This window comes from Cyphellophora attinorum (assembly GCF_001299255.1).
Source record: "Cyphellophora attinorum strain CBS 131958 chromosome Unknown Contig9, whole genome shotgun sequence".
NCBI lineage: Eukaryota > Fungi > Ascomycota > Eurotiomycetes > Chaetothyriales > Cyphellophoraceae > Cyphellophora > Cyphellophora attinorum.
Genome location: NW_017253237.1, coordinates 73,127 through 88,884, shown reverse-complemented (window position 1 = coordinate 88,884; position 15,758 = coordinate 73,127). Strand labels below are relative to the sequence as shown.

At 52.8% G+C, this 15,758-nt stretch overlaps 7 protein-coding genes across 7 annotated transcripts; all 7 read right to left on the bottom strand.

Moving 5' to 3' along the window:
- Positions 1–443: 443 nt before the first annotated feature.
- AB675_9025 (uncharacterized protein) lies at positions 444–1,635 on the bottom strand (the record flags this gene model as incomplete). Its single annotated transcript, XM_018149525.1, has 4 exons — positions 444–770; positions 827–894; positions 944–1,353; positions 1,400–1,635. 4 exons carry the CDS (start codon positions 1,633–1,635, stop codon positions 444–446), a joined length of 1,041 nt encoding a protein of 346 aa, XP_018001670.1.
- A 792-nt stretch (positions 1,636–2,427) lies between these two features.
- On the bottom strand, positions 2,428–3,635 carry AB675_9024 (uncharacterized protein; the record flags this gene model as incomplete). The annotated part of the gene is made up of 4 exons (XM_018149524.1): positions 2,428–2,721; positions 2,773–2,843; positions 2,894–3,336; positions 3,388–3,635. 4 exons carry the CDS (start codon positions 3,633–3,635, stop codon positions 2,428–2,430), a joined length of 1,056 nt encoding a protein of 351 aa, XP_018001357.1.
- Positions 3,636–4,899: 1,264 nt separating this feature from the next.
- On the bottom strand, positions 4,900–7,607 carry AB675_9023 (uncharacterized protein; the record flags this gene model as incomplete). Its single annotated transcript, XM_018149523.1, has 8 exons — positions 4,900–5,188; positions 5,236–5,357; positions 5,408–5,607; positions 5,684–5,807; positions 5,891–5,962; positions 6,543–6,826; positions 6,874–7,247; positions 7,297–7,607. The coding sequence occupies 8 exons, from the start codon at positions 7,605–7,607 to the stop codon at positions 4,900–4,902; spliced, it is 1,776 nt and encodes a 591-aa protein (XP_018001628.1).
- Positions 7,608–8,252: 645 nt separating this feature from the next.
- AB675_9022 (uncharacterized protein) lies at positions 8,253–9,481 on the bottom strand (the record flags this gene model as incomplete). The annotated part of the gene is made up of 3 exons (XM_018149522.1): positions 8,253–8,713; positions 8,763–9,151; positions 9,198–9,481. The coding sequence occupies 3 exons, from the start codon at positions 9,479–9,481 to the stop codon at positions 8,253–8,255; spliced, it is 1,134 nt and encodes a 377-aa protein (XP_018001575.1).
- Positions 9,482–10,298: 817 nt separating this feature from the next.
- Positions 10,299–11,610, bottom strand: AB675_9021 (uncharacterized protein; the record flags this gene model as incomplete). The annotated part of the gene is made up of 4 exons (XM_018149521.1): positions 10,299–10,706; positions 10,751–10,818; positions 10,868–11,271; positions 11,324–11,610. 4 exons carry the CDS (start codon positions 11,608–11,610, stop codon positions 10,299–10,301), a joined length of 1,167 nt encoding a protein of 388 aa, XP_018001697.1.
- Positions 11,611–12,450: 840 nt separating this feature from the next.
- On the bottom strand, positions 12,451–13,398 carry AB675_9020 (uncharacterized protein; the record flags this gene model as incomplete). Its single annotated transcript, XM_018149520.1, has 1 exon — positions 12,451–13,398. The coding sequence occupies one exon, from the start codon at positions 13,396–13,398 to the stop codon at positions 12,451–12,453; it is 948 nt and encodes a 315-aa protein (XP_018001355.1).
- A 243-nt stretch (positions 13,399–13,641) lies between these two features.
- AB675_9019 (uncharacterized protein) lies at positions 13,642–15,081 on the bottom strand (the record flags this gene model as incomplete). Its single annotated transcript, XM_018149518.1, has 2 exons — positions 13,642–15,008; positions 15,060–15,081. 2 exons carry the CDS (start codon positions 15,079–15,081, stop codon positions 13,642–13,644), a joined length of 1,389 nt encoding a protein of 462 aa, XP_018001569.1.
- Between the last annotated feature and the right edge of the window lie 677 nt (positions 15,082–15,758).

The following is a 15,758-nucleotide window of genomic DNA, read 5'->3' as shown; positions in this document are numbered from 1 at the left end:
CAACTTGATCTGTCGTGGGAGCCAGGCGCGACAATCTGTATTATCGATTCCTGGTTCTACCGGGGTGAGAAGAGGGGTACTGCGCCACCCAGCCTCGAGCGACACGATGTTGCTCATAGCACGCGTCTTCACAATATGAAGACGTATGCGCGGACGTCAGAGCGCCTTCGGACCTCGCAATCAATTCATCATGCTCTCATTAAGCTAAGAGCTGCGATCTATGGACTCGCTATGGTGTTTGGGCACCAAAAGCACTTGTAGTGTGGTGTCAGACGAGTCGTCGCCGACTGGACTGCATGGCGTATTGCAGAGAGAGCCATTGCGGCGCACAACGTCCCTGAAAACTGCATCAGGAAGACTTCCCCAACATCAGCTCCTGCAATTTGCGATGTTGCTGACCTGGCGTCAGCATGGCTCGATGGATTGCCACATCCCAATTCCCATCAAATCATGCCCGGAAAGGGCCTAACAGCATCTAGACAGGCAAGCTTGACTCGGGTGATCTTTGGCTCTGTGCCGGCAACTCGAGCCTGGGCTGAGTAGCTGTGTGTCACGTTGTAAAACCGCAAGTCGACTTGCAGGAGGCTCGGGCAGCGGCGGAGCAGACCTTCGGAGATGCGATTCGCGCTTCTGGGTGTCATCCTCCTGGAAACGACCATTTCGCGGTATTCATCATACAATCCCCCATTGTTCACATGGCGATTGATCTCCACGGAAAGATTCAGCCATTCCACACCGTCAGGCACGCATAGGGCGTTGACGAGTAGGGTCTGTTGTTTCAACGTCAGCGTTGTGCCCATCGAGATCGCAGCCGCAAGTCACTTACTTCGGTGTTGTAGCCAAGATGACCGGCCAGGAACAGCTTCTTGACGCCTTTCAGAAGACTGCAGATATCTGCCAACGATCAGAAGCTGTTGTATACATCTTCTCCAGGGCAGCAAACCTTTCAATTGCCCCCGTGTCCAACCACGAGGTCCGCGGATATGCATGTCTTTCCGGCCATAAGGCTGCAGCCGTACACTCGTGAGCTGTGGGTGTTCTGCAATAGCCTTGAAGGTGGTCTTTGGCTTCGCGATCGGGTAAGTCGAGGAGAAGACCTCCAGATTGGGGCAAGCTGCAATCAGCATACTTGGCTGTGAGAAGTCTTCGATCTGCAGGACTCTGATCTCATTGAACACGGGTTTGCCAAAAACACGCTTTGCTTGTGGCGAGAGAGTGATTCCGACAAGGCTCAACTGGCGGACCATCCCATATTTGGACAGAAAGCAGGTCAACATCTGGATGAGATCGATATTGCTGTGGAGAGTGTTGTTGAGATTACTCCATATGGGAAGGAGACAAATGGAGAGGACGCTATCTCTCTGTGAGAATCGCAATCTTCAGCGTGTAGCTGACTTACCGAATGTATGGTGCGACGTCCTGAGACCGATACACCGACCTCAGGGTAGCAGCGACCAACGATTCATCCTCACGATTGCTGAACGCCTCGACCGACTTGAAGATGACATCGAGACTCAAGGCGCGGCACTGCTTATTGACCATAGAGAAATGCTTGAGGTCTCTCTGAGGAAGTAATTTGACAATCTGCCGGATGCAGTCATCGTCAAGATCACTGAATTGTTTCTTGCACTCCATTATGATGGCTGAGAGGCTGAATCATGCGAGACACTCGACGAGAGGTACTGGAAGGGATTATAGTAGGACAGTCGCGATAGGATGGCAAGAAGAGATGACGCCGTTAGAGAAGATGAGGGTGCACCATTGAAGGTATATATACACACTATTCCAACTCTCCACGAGTCACTCTCCGTGCAGTGACTGACGACGCATGTGAGTGAATGGGGAGGTAATCGACAGCTGGCAGCACGACTGCGATTTCAGGAGTGCGGCCTGGTCATTTACTGCGCAACCGTTGAGGTCGCGACAGTTCAAGAGTACTTGACGTTGAATTCAGCTTCACATGCGATCCAGCTATGCTATCCTTAATTGCTCTGGACTCGTGATACCGCCATGTGCTTTCCCGGCTGGCCGTAGGTCACTGCTATGGTCTTATATTTGGTCCCGCTGGATCTAAAAAGACCATGATAGTGATCTAGGGCTCATCAGCCTGCTGGAAAGCGACTCTCAGTCTCAAACCCCTGGACCCGGGCTTTCGCCCGAAGCTCCTGACGACGGACGTTCCTCAAGGGTTACCGGGAATCGGCAAGCTGCGACAAGAGGTCGTGAGTGTTTCCTAAACTCATCGTCTTAAAAGGCAGCCTCCCCCGACAGCGCCCTCCCTGACCAGAAAGTCTGCAACGAAGTTTCCTATCCGAATGACTCTGGAGTGAGGCTCATCCCGAGTCAGCTGCTCAATCAGCGGACTGATGGCAGACCTTCAGAGCCCTCCCTGGCTCTGAACACCGGATCGACAGCTCCACGCTGCAACTAGGACGAGTCCTTGAGAGCTAAGCGAGTCGACAACGGCTTATAGACTCCACGCGGCTTTTCGGCATCGGTGTGGACGATTTCTGTCGTATCGCCATCCGCAAGGGTGAAGCAATGAGTTGCGGTGGTCTCATATGAGTTTTTATGGAAGCTGATCTTTGAAAAGGCAGTCGATGCCGCTCTGAACAGGTTTCTCGCTCCAGTCGACATCTCCCAGACAGCAATCCGATCAGCTGACACCTCCAGTATCTCTACTCCACGAAGGTGGCGCAGTGCGGCGAAGTAATCAGCGGTCTACAAGATGATTAGCTTTACTGAAGCAGCATTGGGGTGGGCTTCAAGTACATCAATGGAGTGCGACATGTCGCCGGAGAGACACAACCTGCGTACACCTGTGTCCAATTGTTTGCAAACGTCTGTCAAGCGTCAGCATGAGTAACATGGAGGATCCGCTGCAACGACTCACCATACAATTGCGTCGATGTCCATTGCCTCGGTTGCTGCAAGTGTACGTTCTCGAGGCGACGATGGACCACGATAGCGCTGCATGTTGTCTTAGGCTTGGTGAATGGGTACGTGGCGCAGAGCGTATGCAACTTCGGGCAGCCTGCGATCAATTCGGCAATATTGTGGACATTGGCGACGTGGAGGACTCTGATGTTGGAGAATTGATAGGGTGGATGCCATTTGCGTATCCTCTTTGGGAGGTCAGCCTTGCCGAATCGGAGGGCCACGTCTGTTCGGTCCGTTGGAATACTACTGCAATCGAGCCGCAGTTCGCGAATAGTAGGTGCCCCGTTCAGGAAATTTCGTAACGTATTGAAGGGATACAGAGCGTCGTTGTCGGGTAGGTCGAACTTTCGCTTGATGTCGTACTCTGAGCACAGCCAAAGTTCGACGGAGAGGGCACTGGTTGCACTGTGTCAGATTCAGGAACAAGGTCGTGGTGGATCAGCCTACCGGGCGTGCTCTGCGACAAAAGTCGTAGTGCGAAGGGCGGCCAAAGTCTCGGAATGCGCACCCACGTGTTCGTATACGCGGAGTGCAAGGTCTTTCAGATCGAAGATTTGCGGGAATGCTAGCTGGTGATAGCGACGACTAGTCCGAGAGAAGGCCTTGACGCCATCCATGTTGTTGCGGCGGAGATGCTCGATGATGACCATGATACAGTCGTCATTGAGATCGTCGAAGCGCTTCTTGGGCTCCATGACGGCGACCACAACTGACCACCAGGGCGCTCTCTATGGTGAAAATAGTCTGGAATCGAAAATTCGAATAAAGAAGAAGTTTGCGGCGAGTTGATCGAAAGATCTGCTCAGAGGAACTTCATCAGCCACGGTGCAGAGGGCAACAGCAGGCAATTGAGGCCAAGGCCACAGGTGACGAGATGGCCTGGATACTCCTATGCTACCATTTCCTTCACCAGTTCACGACTTCACTTTTCAAGACTTTAGCGTTGACCTTCTAGCCTCTACGGTCAGCCAGTTCGACAACATTGCTCGTCGAAGGTCAATGAACGAAAGGTACTTGCGGACTCCGTGTCGAACGTTTCAGAATTTTGTCTGCCTTGTGGCGGCACTGTGCTCCTGGGTTGTCTGGAGTTGTAGCTTTGCCAGAGCTTCTGCCCAATGGTCAATGACTACGGCTATGACCATAAACGAAGTACGCCTGAACGACGCGAAATCCCTGCGATTGTTAAAGCATGAAAACTCCTTCGACTGAGCAACAGTCTCTGCTTTCCATGATATCCTGCCTTCCAAGCGTACCAGTCTCCCGGCCCCTCGCATACCGAGATGAGCTTCACGCTACCCGACCATGGAGGTGTTGGCGCCGTATGTCTTCTAGTGAACGGCTCGAATCGCGCCGTTCTTGGTCTGTAAGAGTGGTTCTTTCAGGGCAACCCGGGTCGATAAGGGCTTGTACGTGCCAGGCTGTGCTTCTGTCTCAGTCTAGACGATCTCCATAGGAGTTGCGCCTTCCTCAACTTCGAAGCAGTGATTCCAATGAGTCGTCTCATTATCTGCCGTCACGTGAAAGCTAACCTTCAGGAGTTCTCCGAGGACACGCTTTGCGGCCTTCACCATGTCCGTGTCAGACCGCTTGTGGCGAGGCACTTCGAGCGACCTTAGACCACTGGCAGGCGGACCCAAGCCGACCAGACTGTTTGTGTACGTATCAGCCTACCCAGAAATTAGCTGTGTCTGATGAAAAGATGAAGGGTGTCTAGGTACCGGCATGGAGGGCAGAATTTTGCTGGAGAGACAGAGGTTGGAGGCCTTGAGTTCTCTGTTGCGGACATCTACTGATGATCAGTAGCTGTGCCAAACGACTCGGGTAAAAATATGATCACGGACCTTCCAGCTGCGTCTGCACCCAGTACTTCGAATGGTGGATTTATAGATTGGTGAGACCACGGCGGCCTATCTCCTGCCAAATATGCGTTCTTCTCGATCTCGGAAAGGGATAAGTGGTTTATAGGGTCTCCAAGTTGCGACACGCTCCGAGCAGGATGTCGAGTCCGAAAATGCCATCCACATGCAGAACTCGAAGTGTGTCGAATCTGATCGATGGCCAGAGCTCGGCTGGATTTGTCTGTTCTTTCAAGATCTGTGTGTAGTCGAGACGTAGCTCACGGACTTGGCCAAGCTTGGACAAAGTGGTGCTCAGCGTCTGGAATGGATACAAATCCTTGTTACCAGGCAGAGAGAATCCTCTTCTGATGTCGTGCTCTGAGCATATCCACAGCTCAAAGGAGAGGGCACTAATGATGTCAGACCCGACCGGCCACAGCGGGAACATTCGACTTACCCGGCGTACCTTTCAGCAAGCTTTGACTTCCGCAAGTCAATCAACGTCTGAGCATGCGACCCTACATGGTGGAAGCAATGGAGTGCAAGGTCGTCGGTATCGGGGATGCTGAGCGCGAGGTCCTTGGTATCGAAGATGCTCGGATACAGAGCTGGCGGTAGCGAGAACTGACGAGCGAGAAGTTCTTCACGGACTGCTTCTCCTGCCCAGTCTTCTTGTCGGAGCGGCGGATGTGTCCAATGATCATCAGGACGATCTCGGTACTGAGTTCATCGAGTTTGTCAGCGCCCTTTGCACGATGTATCATGAGGGGACTGCCTGTGACGGCCGTTATTGGGATTGTGACATCGACGTCCATGATGTGGCTGTTTGCTGTTGGAGTGGGAAGAAGGTAAGGACACTTAATGGTCAGCAATGAGCTACAGAGTTCATATATGCGAGTACTCACAGCCGACGGTCTGCTTCTGAGCAAAGCTGGGAACGACACAACGTTCCCGATAAGTGCTGAATCTCGAGCCAAAGGTCGTAGAGCCACGACCGGGACTGAGAAGAGTGGTAAGAAGGTAAGAAGACTGAGTGATTAGAAAGAAGGAGAAGATATTATATACACGATGAAACACGTCCTTATGCGCTCAGATCATGGCTGGACACTCACAATCAACATAGCATGTATGTTCAGAGCTGTAGATGAGTCGGCGTGCTCAGCATAGCTTTCGAGGGAGTGCATCTGTAACGGCCGTCAGTGAGAAAGGTGCGTCTTGGTAAGAGGTTGGAATTTCATGCAGCACGGATTATGTATTTCTCCTTGAACTTCACTCCGTTTCGTGAGGACTTGTGCGATGATCGATTTTGTGCTACTTGATCGTTCACAAGCATAATCCGCAACGATCCTGGTTGCTGACTTTTGCATAGTGATGTCGGGCAGTCGTGGGTTGCTTCCCAATGTGACGTTCGGTCATCCGACCCATGAGGACAATATGTAATAGCGTAATTCCATCCCTCCGCAGCTCACGCCGTGCCTTTCCCAGGTCCAAAGACGACACACCGCTCAATACGCCAGCAACACCGCTGCGAGATGGCTGCCAGTCTGCCGTGCGTCCGTGATTGCGACACTGTGGTCAGGGTGATGCTGGAAACCCATTACATTGACCCAGTCGTCGTCCATTCCCAGATGACGTCCAGGGCGGACTCTAGCGTAGACGTTTGTGCCAGTAATGCAAGCCATGCTCGACAGAGAAACGGGTCCCGAATGGCATGGAATTACCATCGCGTTTTTCTTGATCGCTGATGACCTCCGAGGAAGATACATCGTTCTCTTTCGCGACCTTCGAATGTTGGCCAATGATTTCTCTCCAGTCATGTGATCGAAAAATGACGTTCAAGAGAGTTGGATGATTCGTGAGCAAACGTGTTGCCATCTCAACCTCATCAGGTTTCCAGAAGTACCCGATGTACAACTCTAGGCAAGTCACATCCTGCAGGCCACCCAGGATTTTGACATGTGTATCGACCTTGTCTGGAGTAGCGATTCCCGAACTGCGGTCGACCCAGAGAGACAGCTTCGTCTTGCCCTTCAGCTGAACACAGACCTCTGTCGATCATCAGTAACTGCACGGATCACTTCGTTAAGCCACCAACCTTTCAATTGCTTCTCTGTCCAATTTTTCGCCCGCAGCTGCACATTCTTCAGACTCGGATGCTCAGAGATCGCCTTGAAGGTCGTCTTGAGCTTGTCGAAGGGATAGACCGAACAGAGTTTGTGCAAATTGGGAGAGGCATTGATCAACACGCTGGCGTCGGCGACATTGATGACTTCTAGAACCTTCAGACTGTTGAAAACCATGCCGTGTGGAAGTGTGATTGTCTGTTTTGCTTGCGACTTCAGGTTGTCGAGGCGCAGTTCGCACAGATTGCCGGCCGTGGACAGGAATAGACCCAACTTCGTGTAGAACTCAACCACAGGACCGTTCCCCGCTGACTTGTCGATCTCCGGGATCTCGATAGATAGAGCTCTAGTGATATGGTGTAAGAAAAGAGCGTGCACGGAGAAGCCTGACGTACCGAATGCTGTCGGCAGCAAATTCTGAAGCACACAATGTGTTAAAGCCCGCCTGAGCAGGGCTTTCGAATCTACCTGCCCTGATTTGGTAGATACTTGAATCTTCTGTGATTTTGACGACTAGATCATTGAGGTTGAATAGCGCCGGGAGGCATAGTTGGCGATACTTGCGGCTGACGCTCGACAAAGCTTTCAGAGTTCGCACTGCATGCTTGCAGTACCACTCGGGCTCGGGCTTCAGCTGGTTGATGTGCTTGATGATAAGTAAGACACAGTCGTCATTGAGATCGTCGAAGCATGTCTTGCGTTCCATGATCAGGGATGGCCTCCAGGGCGGCCTCTGTGGAAAGAAATGACTGAAAACAAGAGGTCCGATGAAGGAGAGAGCGAAGAAGATGAGCGAGGTTGCCTCGGGGTTTATATACTCATCTTCTGCAATCCATGAGTCACGCCGCAGTAACTGACGCTCAGTGAAGACCATCGACACAGAGGTGACTGGAGAACACGACCCCGAAACTCACTTTGTCCACCGCATTCACTACTATCCTTCCCACTCTGCACGTGCCAGAGGCCGGCATTAGGGAAGAGCTGAAGATCATCGACGTAAGTAAGTATCTGGAGATGAGACTTGGGCCGCCAGCGAGGGCTCTCGTGTATTGGCCGTTCACGATGTGTACGCTGGAATGGAAGCACAGGAACGAGCAGCTGCATTTTCTCGGTAAGTACCTACCCGCTTACGAACGAATGCTTGCCTTCTTGCCTCCGAAGCCACCTGCGGCGGCCGGTCTCGTTGGCACTTTCCAGTATCGTGTGTCGCGCATTGGGTTTGGCGGTAGACGACCTTTTCGACTCCGACCCGTGTTTACAGCGTCCTCCCCATCAAAAGCCCTTCCGCCGTGTTTCCATAGTTGTGATTTCGTCGTCGATATGATGCTCGGGCGGGTCCCAACGCATCGACTCAGTCGTCGTCCATTTCGCCCAACCCCAGATTGAGTGAGGCGACTTTACGGGGTGCGCGCAATCGACTGCCGCTGCGTGGGGAGAAGTAGGTTGAGAAAGGGTTCGTGACGTAATCACGGTCTTCGCCTTCGATCTTGATGACCTCCGATGCGTATGGATCGTTCTCGGTCGGAACTTTACAGTATTGAAGCGAAGGCCATCCAGAGGTGTATCTGAAACCATGCAAGGTGATCTGAGAGAGGCTTGAATGGCTCATGAGCAGATGGCGTGCCGCAGTCGACACTTCGGTCTCCGGTTCGTACAAGAATCGACAGTCTAACTCCAGCTTCTCGACCCCCTGAAGGATTCCCAGGACGGGGAATACCTCGCGGGCTTTTGTGACGTTCGGTTTGTGCAGGAAGCGGTCCCAGACGTGTGAGAGAAATAGGTGTGACACGCCCTTCACGAGGCCACACAGCTCTATCGACAGTCGTTAGTTGTTGTAGGAGGGATTGGATGGGTAAGTTACCCTTCAATTGCTTCTCTGTCCAACCATTCTTGTCCAGCTGGACCTTCTCGAGGTTGGGATGAGCCGCAATTGCCTTGAACGCTGTCTTGGGCTTAGCGAGAGGGTATGTTGAACAGAAGACCTGCAAGTTGGGACACGCCTTGACCAGCGCACCGGCATCAGGGACGTTCCTCACTTGCAGAGTCCGAAGGCTGTCGAATACGACGTTGTGTTTGAGTTCGAGACCCTGAAGCGTCTTAGGAAGATGACTTGCGATCCGTAACTCACGGAGGCTATCTGCGCTGGACAGGAAGGCGCTCAGTGTCGAATGGAAGTCGAAGGCGTTATCCGCCGGTTCGTTTCCTCCTCGTCGCAGGCACGGATACTTGTGGAAATCGATGGAGAGGGCCCTAGATTTGAATTAAGCAAGGGACCTAGGAAACAGGTCTGACATACCGAACGCAGTCTGCAGCAAATGAGGAGTTTTTCAGTGCATCGTAGAACGAGGATTGCTTCGTTATGTCCCCATCGCCGCCGATCACGAGGTCGCCCAATCGAAACAAGATCGGTAGAATGAGTTGGCGGTACCTCCGATTGACGCCCGACAGGGCTTTTGTGCTTGAGAGTGCCGAGGTTTCGCGCCAAGGAAAGTTACTGTCGTGATCATCGTCGCGGAAGTGCTCAATGATGACCATGATACAGTCGTTATCAAGGTCTCCAAAAGTCCTGGGAGCATCCATGATAGCAACCACAAACGTCCACCAGGGTGGCCTCCGTGGAGAAGATTGACTGATTTAGAAGTTGGGATCCTTGAAAGATGGGGTATAAGTACTCGAAAGGTCCATGAGTCACGCCGCAGCAACTGAAAGCCAGTAAATTGACTTCGAATTAGAGTGAAGAGGGGACGGATCACTCACCTCGTATGTGGCACTCGCTGCTATCCTCGCTCTTCACATGCCAAGAAGCGGCCTCTGGAGTGAATCTACATAGTCAGTAGAATTCAAGACATCGGTATAAGACTGGAGGTCGAGTTGGAGCGTCAGCAAGGGCTTAGGGGCGCCTGCCGCGACCGGCCAACGTCTCATTTTCGAACAGCATGTGTCGCGCAATGTCGTCCTTACACACCTGCCCATCCTGATGGAACACTTGTCCCAGGGAACATGTAAGGCTGCTGGTGAACACCAATCGACGGACGCGCTGTCTGGTTCCGACCCAAACTTACAGTGTGCGAACGCTGTTGCGGCCCCGTCGATCCGATGCGATGGCTCCGGCGGGACAGATGTTGACCGGAAGCGTGGTGAGTTGGGCATATCAATCGAATTGCGACGAAGTCTGCTGTCACACCGGGCTCTGTAGTCTCTGTATCGATACTGCCTATCTATGTCGATTGCTTCGTGACAGGTCCGAGGCCGTGGCCTTGCAGTGGCTATGTATGACTAAGGTGTGTGATGCGTTGCAGGTACCTTAAGTCGTCCTGCAAAGCGCTTCATTCTCGGACTGCGCTTTCGCGGTCCTCTCCTGATGAATATGCTCCGGCCGAGCAGCTCTGTGGGTCCCCTACTCGTTGCGATACCAGCGGCCCCAGCGTCGGTCCCACCACTCGAGCTGCCGTTCTAAAGGCGAATAGATGCAGTACGTCTCACCACGCGGCGCAATTTCAGCTTCTGACATCTTCAGTAGAGCACCGTTATCATCTCGTTCTGCCGTGTATGTCCTTGCCGAATCAAAGCGGGGAATCAATCCGACCTTGGTCAGAGCGATGCATGCTTGGAACAATGCAGTAGCGACAGCATCAGGCTTCTCGTGCAGCCTCGACTCTTCCTTCATGTCGTCTACCGCATCCATGTATCCGCTAGAGGATTGATCGAAGTAGATCTTGTTCAAGTATGAGGTATCGATCCACACGTCAGTCGTGATGTAGAGAGTTTGGACACTGGAGGCGATCTTGATCTCGTCAACCATTCCCTACGATTGTTAGTGGAGTTCGACTTTCGTGGATGAGGGCTGACCGTAATCTTAGCTTTGATCTCCCCGGATAGGTATAGGATCTCCACGTTCTTCAGGAATGCGCACACGTCTGCCCACTGGATCAGCGACGGTAGGAGGAGGCTGCGGACTTGACAAACCGGACAGATGCTTTGGACTCCACAAATTGCAGTCGAGCTCCACGTACTTGATCCCGGTATGCTTCGCAACGGCTTTGAGAGTAATCTTCGGTTTCGGGCAGGGGTAGGACGTGCAGAACAATTGCAGATTCGGGCAAGCTCCAATCAATCGTGCAGCTTCCGGAACGTCCACGAAGTGCAACGCTCTGATACTGGTAAATTGACTTGCTTGAAGTGCAGTCCTACTATCGACAGACATGCACTTGAGGTGAGATAGGCGGAGATGGGCCAGGTTGGGGGACTTTTCCAGAAGTGGTATGAGCTTTGCGAATATGTCGATGTTGTTTTCCTCCTTCTTCGGGTTTGCGAACCACTCGTAGGTCGCATCGTCGGGCAGGAAAATATCTCTGCAAACCTTGAGGCTTCTGGATGACGGTAGTTAGCACAGGAAACTCGTCGTGCCACTGGCTCGTGTACCTGATGGAGTCTGCAATGAAGGAGGACGCCGAGAAACACTCCAGCCCGCTCACCAGGCCCGCCTGTCTCCGATATAGTCTGACGATCATGTCGCCCAAATCGAAGAGCTTCGGGATACACAATTGGCGAATGTGTGAATCCGTCATTGAGAATTCCCGCAATGGGTCTTTGCTATTGCATGCTTTGTCTCCATATGACCACTCTGTATGTGTTACTCCGGCGAGTTTTTCGATGATGATGGTGATGCAGTCATCGTTGAGCGACTGCAAGCCAGACGCTTCTTCCATGATGATGTGCAGGACGATGATAAGCCTTTGGGATCGAAAGTGACGGTAATCGTGAAATGAATGAAGGTGGAACGGAGAGGAGGATTGTAAACTCAGCCATGAGCGAAGAGACCAGAACAGGGAAGCTACGCGTCGACGCGTCTTCCCGCGACTGCTGCCTGCCTAACTGCTTCTGAGGCCAGACCTTCGGTTTCTTGCAGGTGAATAGGTGCAATAAAGACAGCACCGTGTCAGATGCCTCACGTCGCTCTTACCACATCAACAAGCTCGCAACTCCTCGGAAACTTCCTCTCCTCTCCTCTCACCTCCATCTTCTCCAAACTCCACCCTCGTCCTCCTCCTCTTCCACGAATACCAATGCCGTATGACCTGCTCCTCCGCAACGACCAAATACAGCCCTACTGCACACGCATGGAGCTAACAAACTCGGCCGTATACTTACCGAGCTCAGCTAAGTGGCGTGCCACGATCGGCTTACGTAGGCTCTGCATTCGTTTGCAATCTGAGTTACCTCCCACCAGACGCCGATGCACCTTGCCCAATCTACCACAACCCCCCCATCGTCGGGCCCCAATCGCTCAGTACTCGTCTTCGGCTCGTCTTTTTCGGCCAGGAGTACCAGGAACCAAGAGCAGTGAGAAAGCTGCCCGCCGTGAGTCAATGTCTTGTCTTCATTTCCTGGCAGTCTATTTCGCTCAAACGAATGTCCCAGACATGTCATTGCCCTTCATCTAGGCCCAACTTCGGCCAATCCTCCATTCAACGACCCCATTCGGACCAAATCCCCCCGCGGACTCCCATGAGCCAACAGCAGCACCCACCTGCAGCACCAAGCTCTCCTCACTTCCGCTTGTCACCCTCATGCTTATAATACTTTCTCCAATCATGCACGTCCTTGTACCCCAACACATCCCTAATCTTCTTATTACTCAGCGGCGCCTCCCATTCACCCAATTCCCTGGTGATCTTGATATCAGGATACTCCTTTTGCAAATACTCTTTCGTCGGCACGCTCAAACTCGCCGTATCATTAGTAGCATTAAACACCTGAAACCCCAACCCATCCTTCTTGACACACAAGTCACAAATCTGCCCCAAGTCCCTTGCATCAATATAGCTCCACGCATTCCTCTTCCTCGTCTCCGGCTTCCCTACATGCTGCGGGAAATCCCGCTCATACTCATGCGGCTCAATCACATTCCCAATGATCAACGCATAGATATCCGTGCCAAACCGGCGGGCGAAGGAGCGTCCGATGCGCTCCCCGGTGAGCTTGCTGCACGCGTAGGTATCCATCGGGTTGCGGTCGTACGTGTCCTCATCGAGCGGGAAGGAATCGTAGTCCGAGTCTCCCTGCGTGAAGCACACACCGTAGGTCGTTTCCGAGGAGGCGATGACGATTTTCTTGACGCCCAGCTTGCTGGCGGCTTCGATGACGTTGTACGTGCTCATCACATTCCCGCGGTAGGTCTCGCTGTCCGGCACGATCATGTTGCGGGCGTAGGCCGCGAAGTGGATGACGGCGTCTGGCGGGCCGGGGTGTTTCGCGAGGCCGTATTCTTCCATGCTGAACAAGGACGAGAGCGCATTGAAGGTCTGTCCGGCATCGGTGAGATCTGTTTTCATGGTGTACACTGATTTGCCTTCGGGCAGGTGGTCTTTGGGGAAATCAATGAGATCGAGATTGAGGACTTGGTGGCCCTTTTCGAGGAGATAGGGAATGCACCATCTTCCTGCTTTGCCTGAGCCGCCGGTGAAGACGATGCGTTTGCCGGTTGACGAAGCCATATTTGTGAGTCGGCGGATTGCTTGCATTGCCCGACAGTACGGGATTGGGGGACAGGTGGTTCTTTTAAGCTTCCATCGTCAGAGTTGGAGTACGTCTCGGTAAAGAGGTGGTGATGTAATGCCCACCGGAACCTTGTACCAGGCGGTCGAATGCCGATCATCTGGCAGTTCTTCCAGATCCAGACAGGAAGGTGCTTATGATTCGTCTCGCAATATCTGAGTCGTGTATAGAACATTGCACTTTCAGAATATTGCGCTTCTCTTCTTCGTCAATCGCCCACCATCATCGTCGCTCTTCCGCCGTCCGAAGGACCATATGCTAGATTTGTTCTTCAGACGACCCTGAGATTGCGAATTCGGACTCAAGAATCCGCTCTGAGCATTCGCTCCCGACATATACGGCCCAGCATTATACGAGCCCCACGCTGTTGGTGTATGATATGCAATAGGCTGAGGTGGGCCCATGGGAGGCTGCATGGTCTGCTGCGGGAAAGCTGAATGTCGACGTTCAGGCTGGCTTTGTGGCCGACTCTGCTGTCCGTAGATCCTCTGCAGTCGTGCGGTTTCTGCGTCGACTTCTGCTTGTCTTCGTCTGGCTTCCTTCTCTTCTGCTTCCAACATCTGCCGTATCCTTCGTTCTTCTGCGTCGTCCCTGCGTTTGCGCTGTCGCTCTTCCTCTTGGACTTGCTGCTGCAGACGAGCAGTCTCTGCATCGATCTCCCACTGGCTGCGTGGATCCGTGGGAGGCACGCGAGGTGGTCGAGCTGGTACAGCGTTTGTCGCGGTGGGTGAGGTTGCGATCTGGCTCAGGATCGGTCTTGGAGCACCATTGACAGGCGAAGTGTGTGATGAGCCCGATTTGCGAGCGTCTGTGAGGTTAAAGACTTCTTTCATGCTGCCAAAGTAGACGTCTCGGATGACCACGGCCCCTAGCAATATGATGACTTCGAGGCCTTTCACATCCTCAATGTCCACTCTTACCAGATTCGGCTCGTAAAGTGTGACCTCCTTCTGGGCATGAAAGATAGCCAGCGTGATATCAGGCTCCTTATTCTTATTCTTGGTGCCATCCGGGTTCAATGCCTTGCCAGACTGGAAGCAGACGAGATCTTTTGAGAGTTTGCTGTCCTTCTTCCACCGCAGCCCAACCCGACGTGTGTTCTCTGAGATCGAAGGATCATCCTGACTGCGATCGAGCGCAGATAAAGACGGCGCCCGAAATGTCTGCGATGGCAATTCAAAGTCCCATGACTCGGACTGGTTCCATTTCGAGGGTTTGTGTCTTACGATCACCTGCTGATCTGGGTTATATAATTGTATGGCAAACTGTGTAGGCAGTATGGGCTCGGGTGGCGGCGGAACTCCTCCATTCAATCTGATCTGCTCGGCACTCAAGGTGGGCTGCGTCCATTCTGGGATGAGGAGGACTTCGGCGTACAGGACGTCGGAGTTGTAGGAGTCGGACAATGCTGCAGCGTATCGATTCTTGGAGGCATGTTGTTGCGGATCTAGATGTTTCAGTGTGTACTTTGGCTCGAACTCGGCGCCATGTTGAGAGTACAGGTACGTCTCGTTATGTTTCTCTACCCGGTTGGATTTCAGTCGGAACGCTGCAGCGTCGTCAGTAAAGTCTGCGGCGGACAAGACTCGAGGATGCTCACTTGGCAGAGATTCATCAAGCATGGCTCGCGCCTGCTGTACGCAGGATGCTGTCCTTCGGTATGGAGGTCTCTTGTAAAGGCCCAGGTGCTGATCAGCGTGACCAAGAGAGACTTTCACATCTCACAGCCAATACATATCATCTGGCGAAGGTTGCACAACAATACTGCGAGGCTGAGCAGGCAGTGAATTGGACAGATTTAGCCCTCGAAACGCGTGTCATATGTGGGGAAGCATGTGCATGAGCCACGCGAGCCGCCTAAACCTTGCTCGAAAGGTTCGCATCAACTTTGACAGCATAGACACATGCTCGCTTCCTCAGCGTATGCAGGCTTGGGGAGACATCTGACAGCTTGGACGTTGGATTCGCTTTGGACGATTTCCCCTGTCCCAGACTGATACTTGCTAAGCTTCCGGGAAGGGAAAGGGAGGCCGAGCATACTCAAGGCAGACACTTCTGCTTCATGCCACATCCGGGCGGTGCAACATCCGCTAGGAATGGTCAGAGGCGTACAGACTCCCCACGATCTGGGCACTTGAAGACAAGGGATGGCCATCACGGCTAGGCAGCTCGATAAATGTGCCAGAATGCGTGTGTTCGCCTTGGCAAGCTTCAAGTGCTCCAACAATGGCAACCAACAACTTTTATACTCTGCAGGTCCATTATGGCTAAAAGGTTCGCTCGTAACCCCATAGTCCGA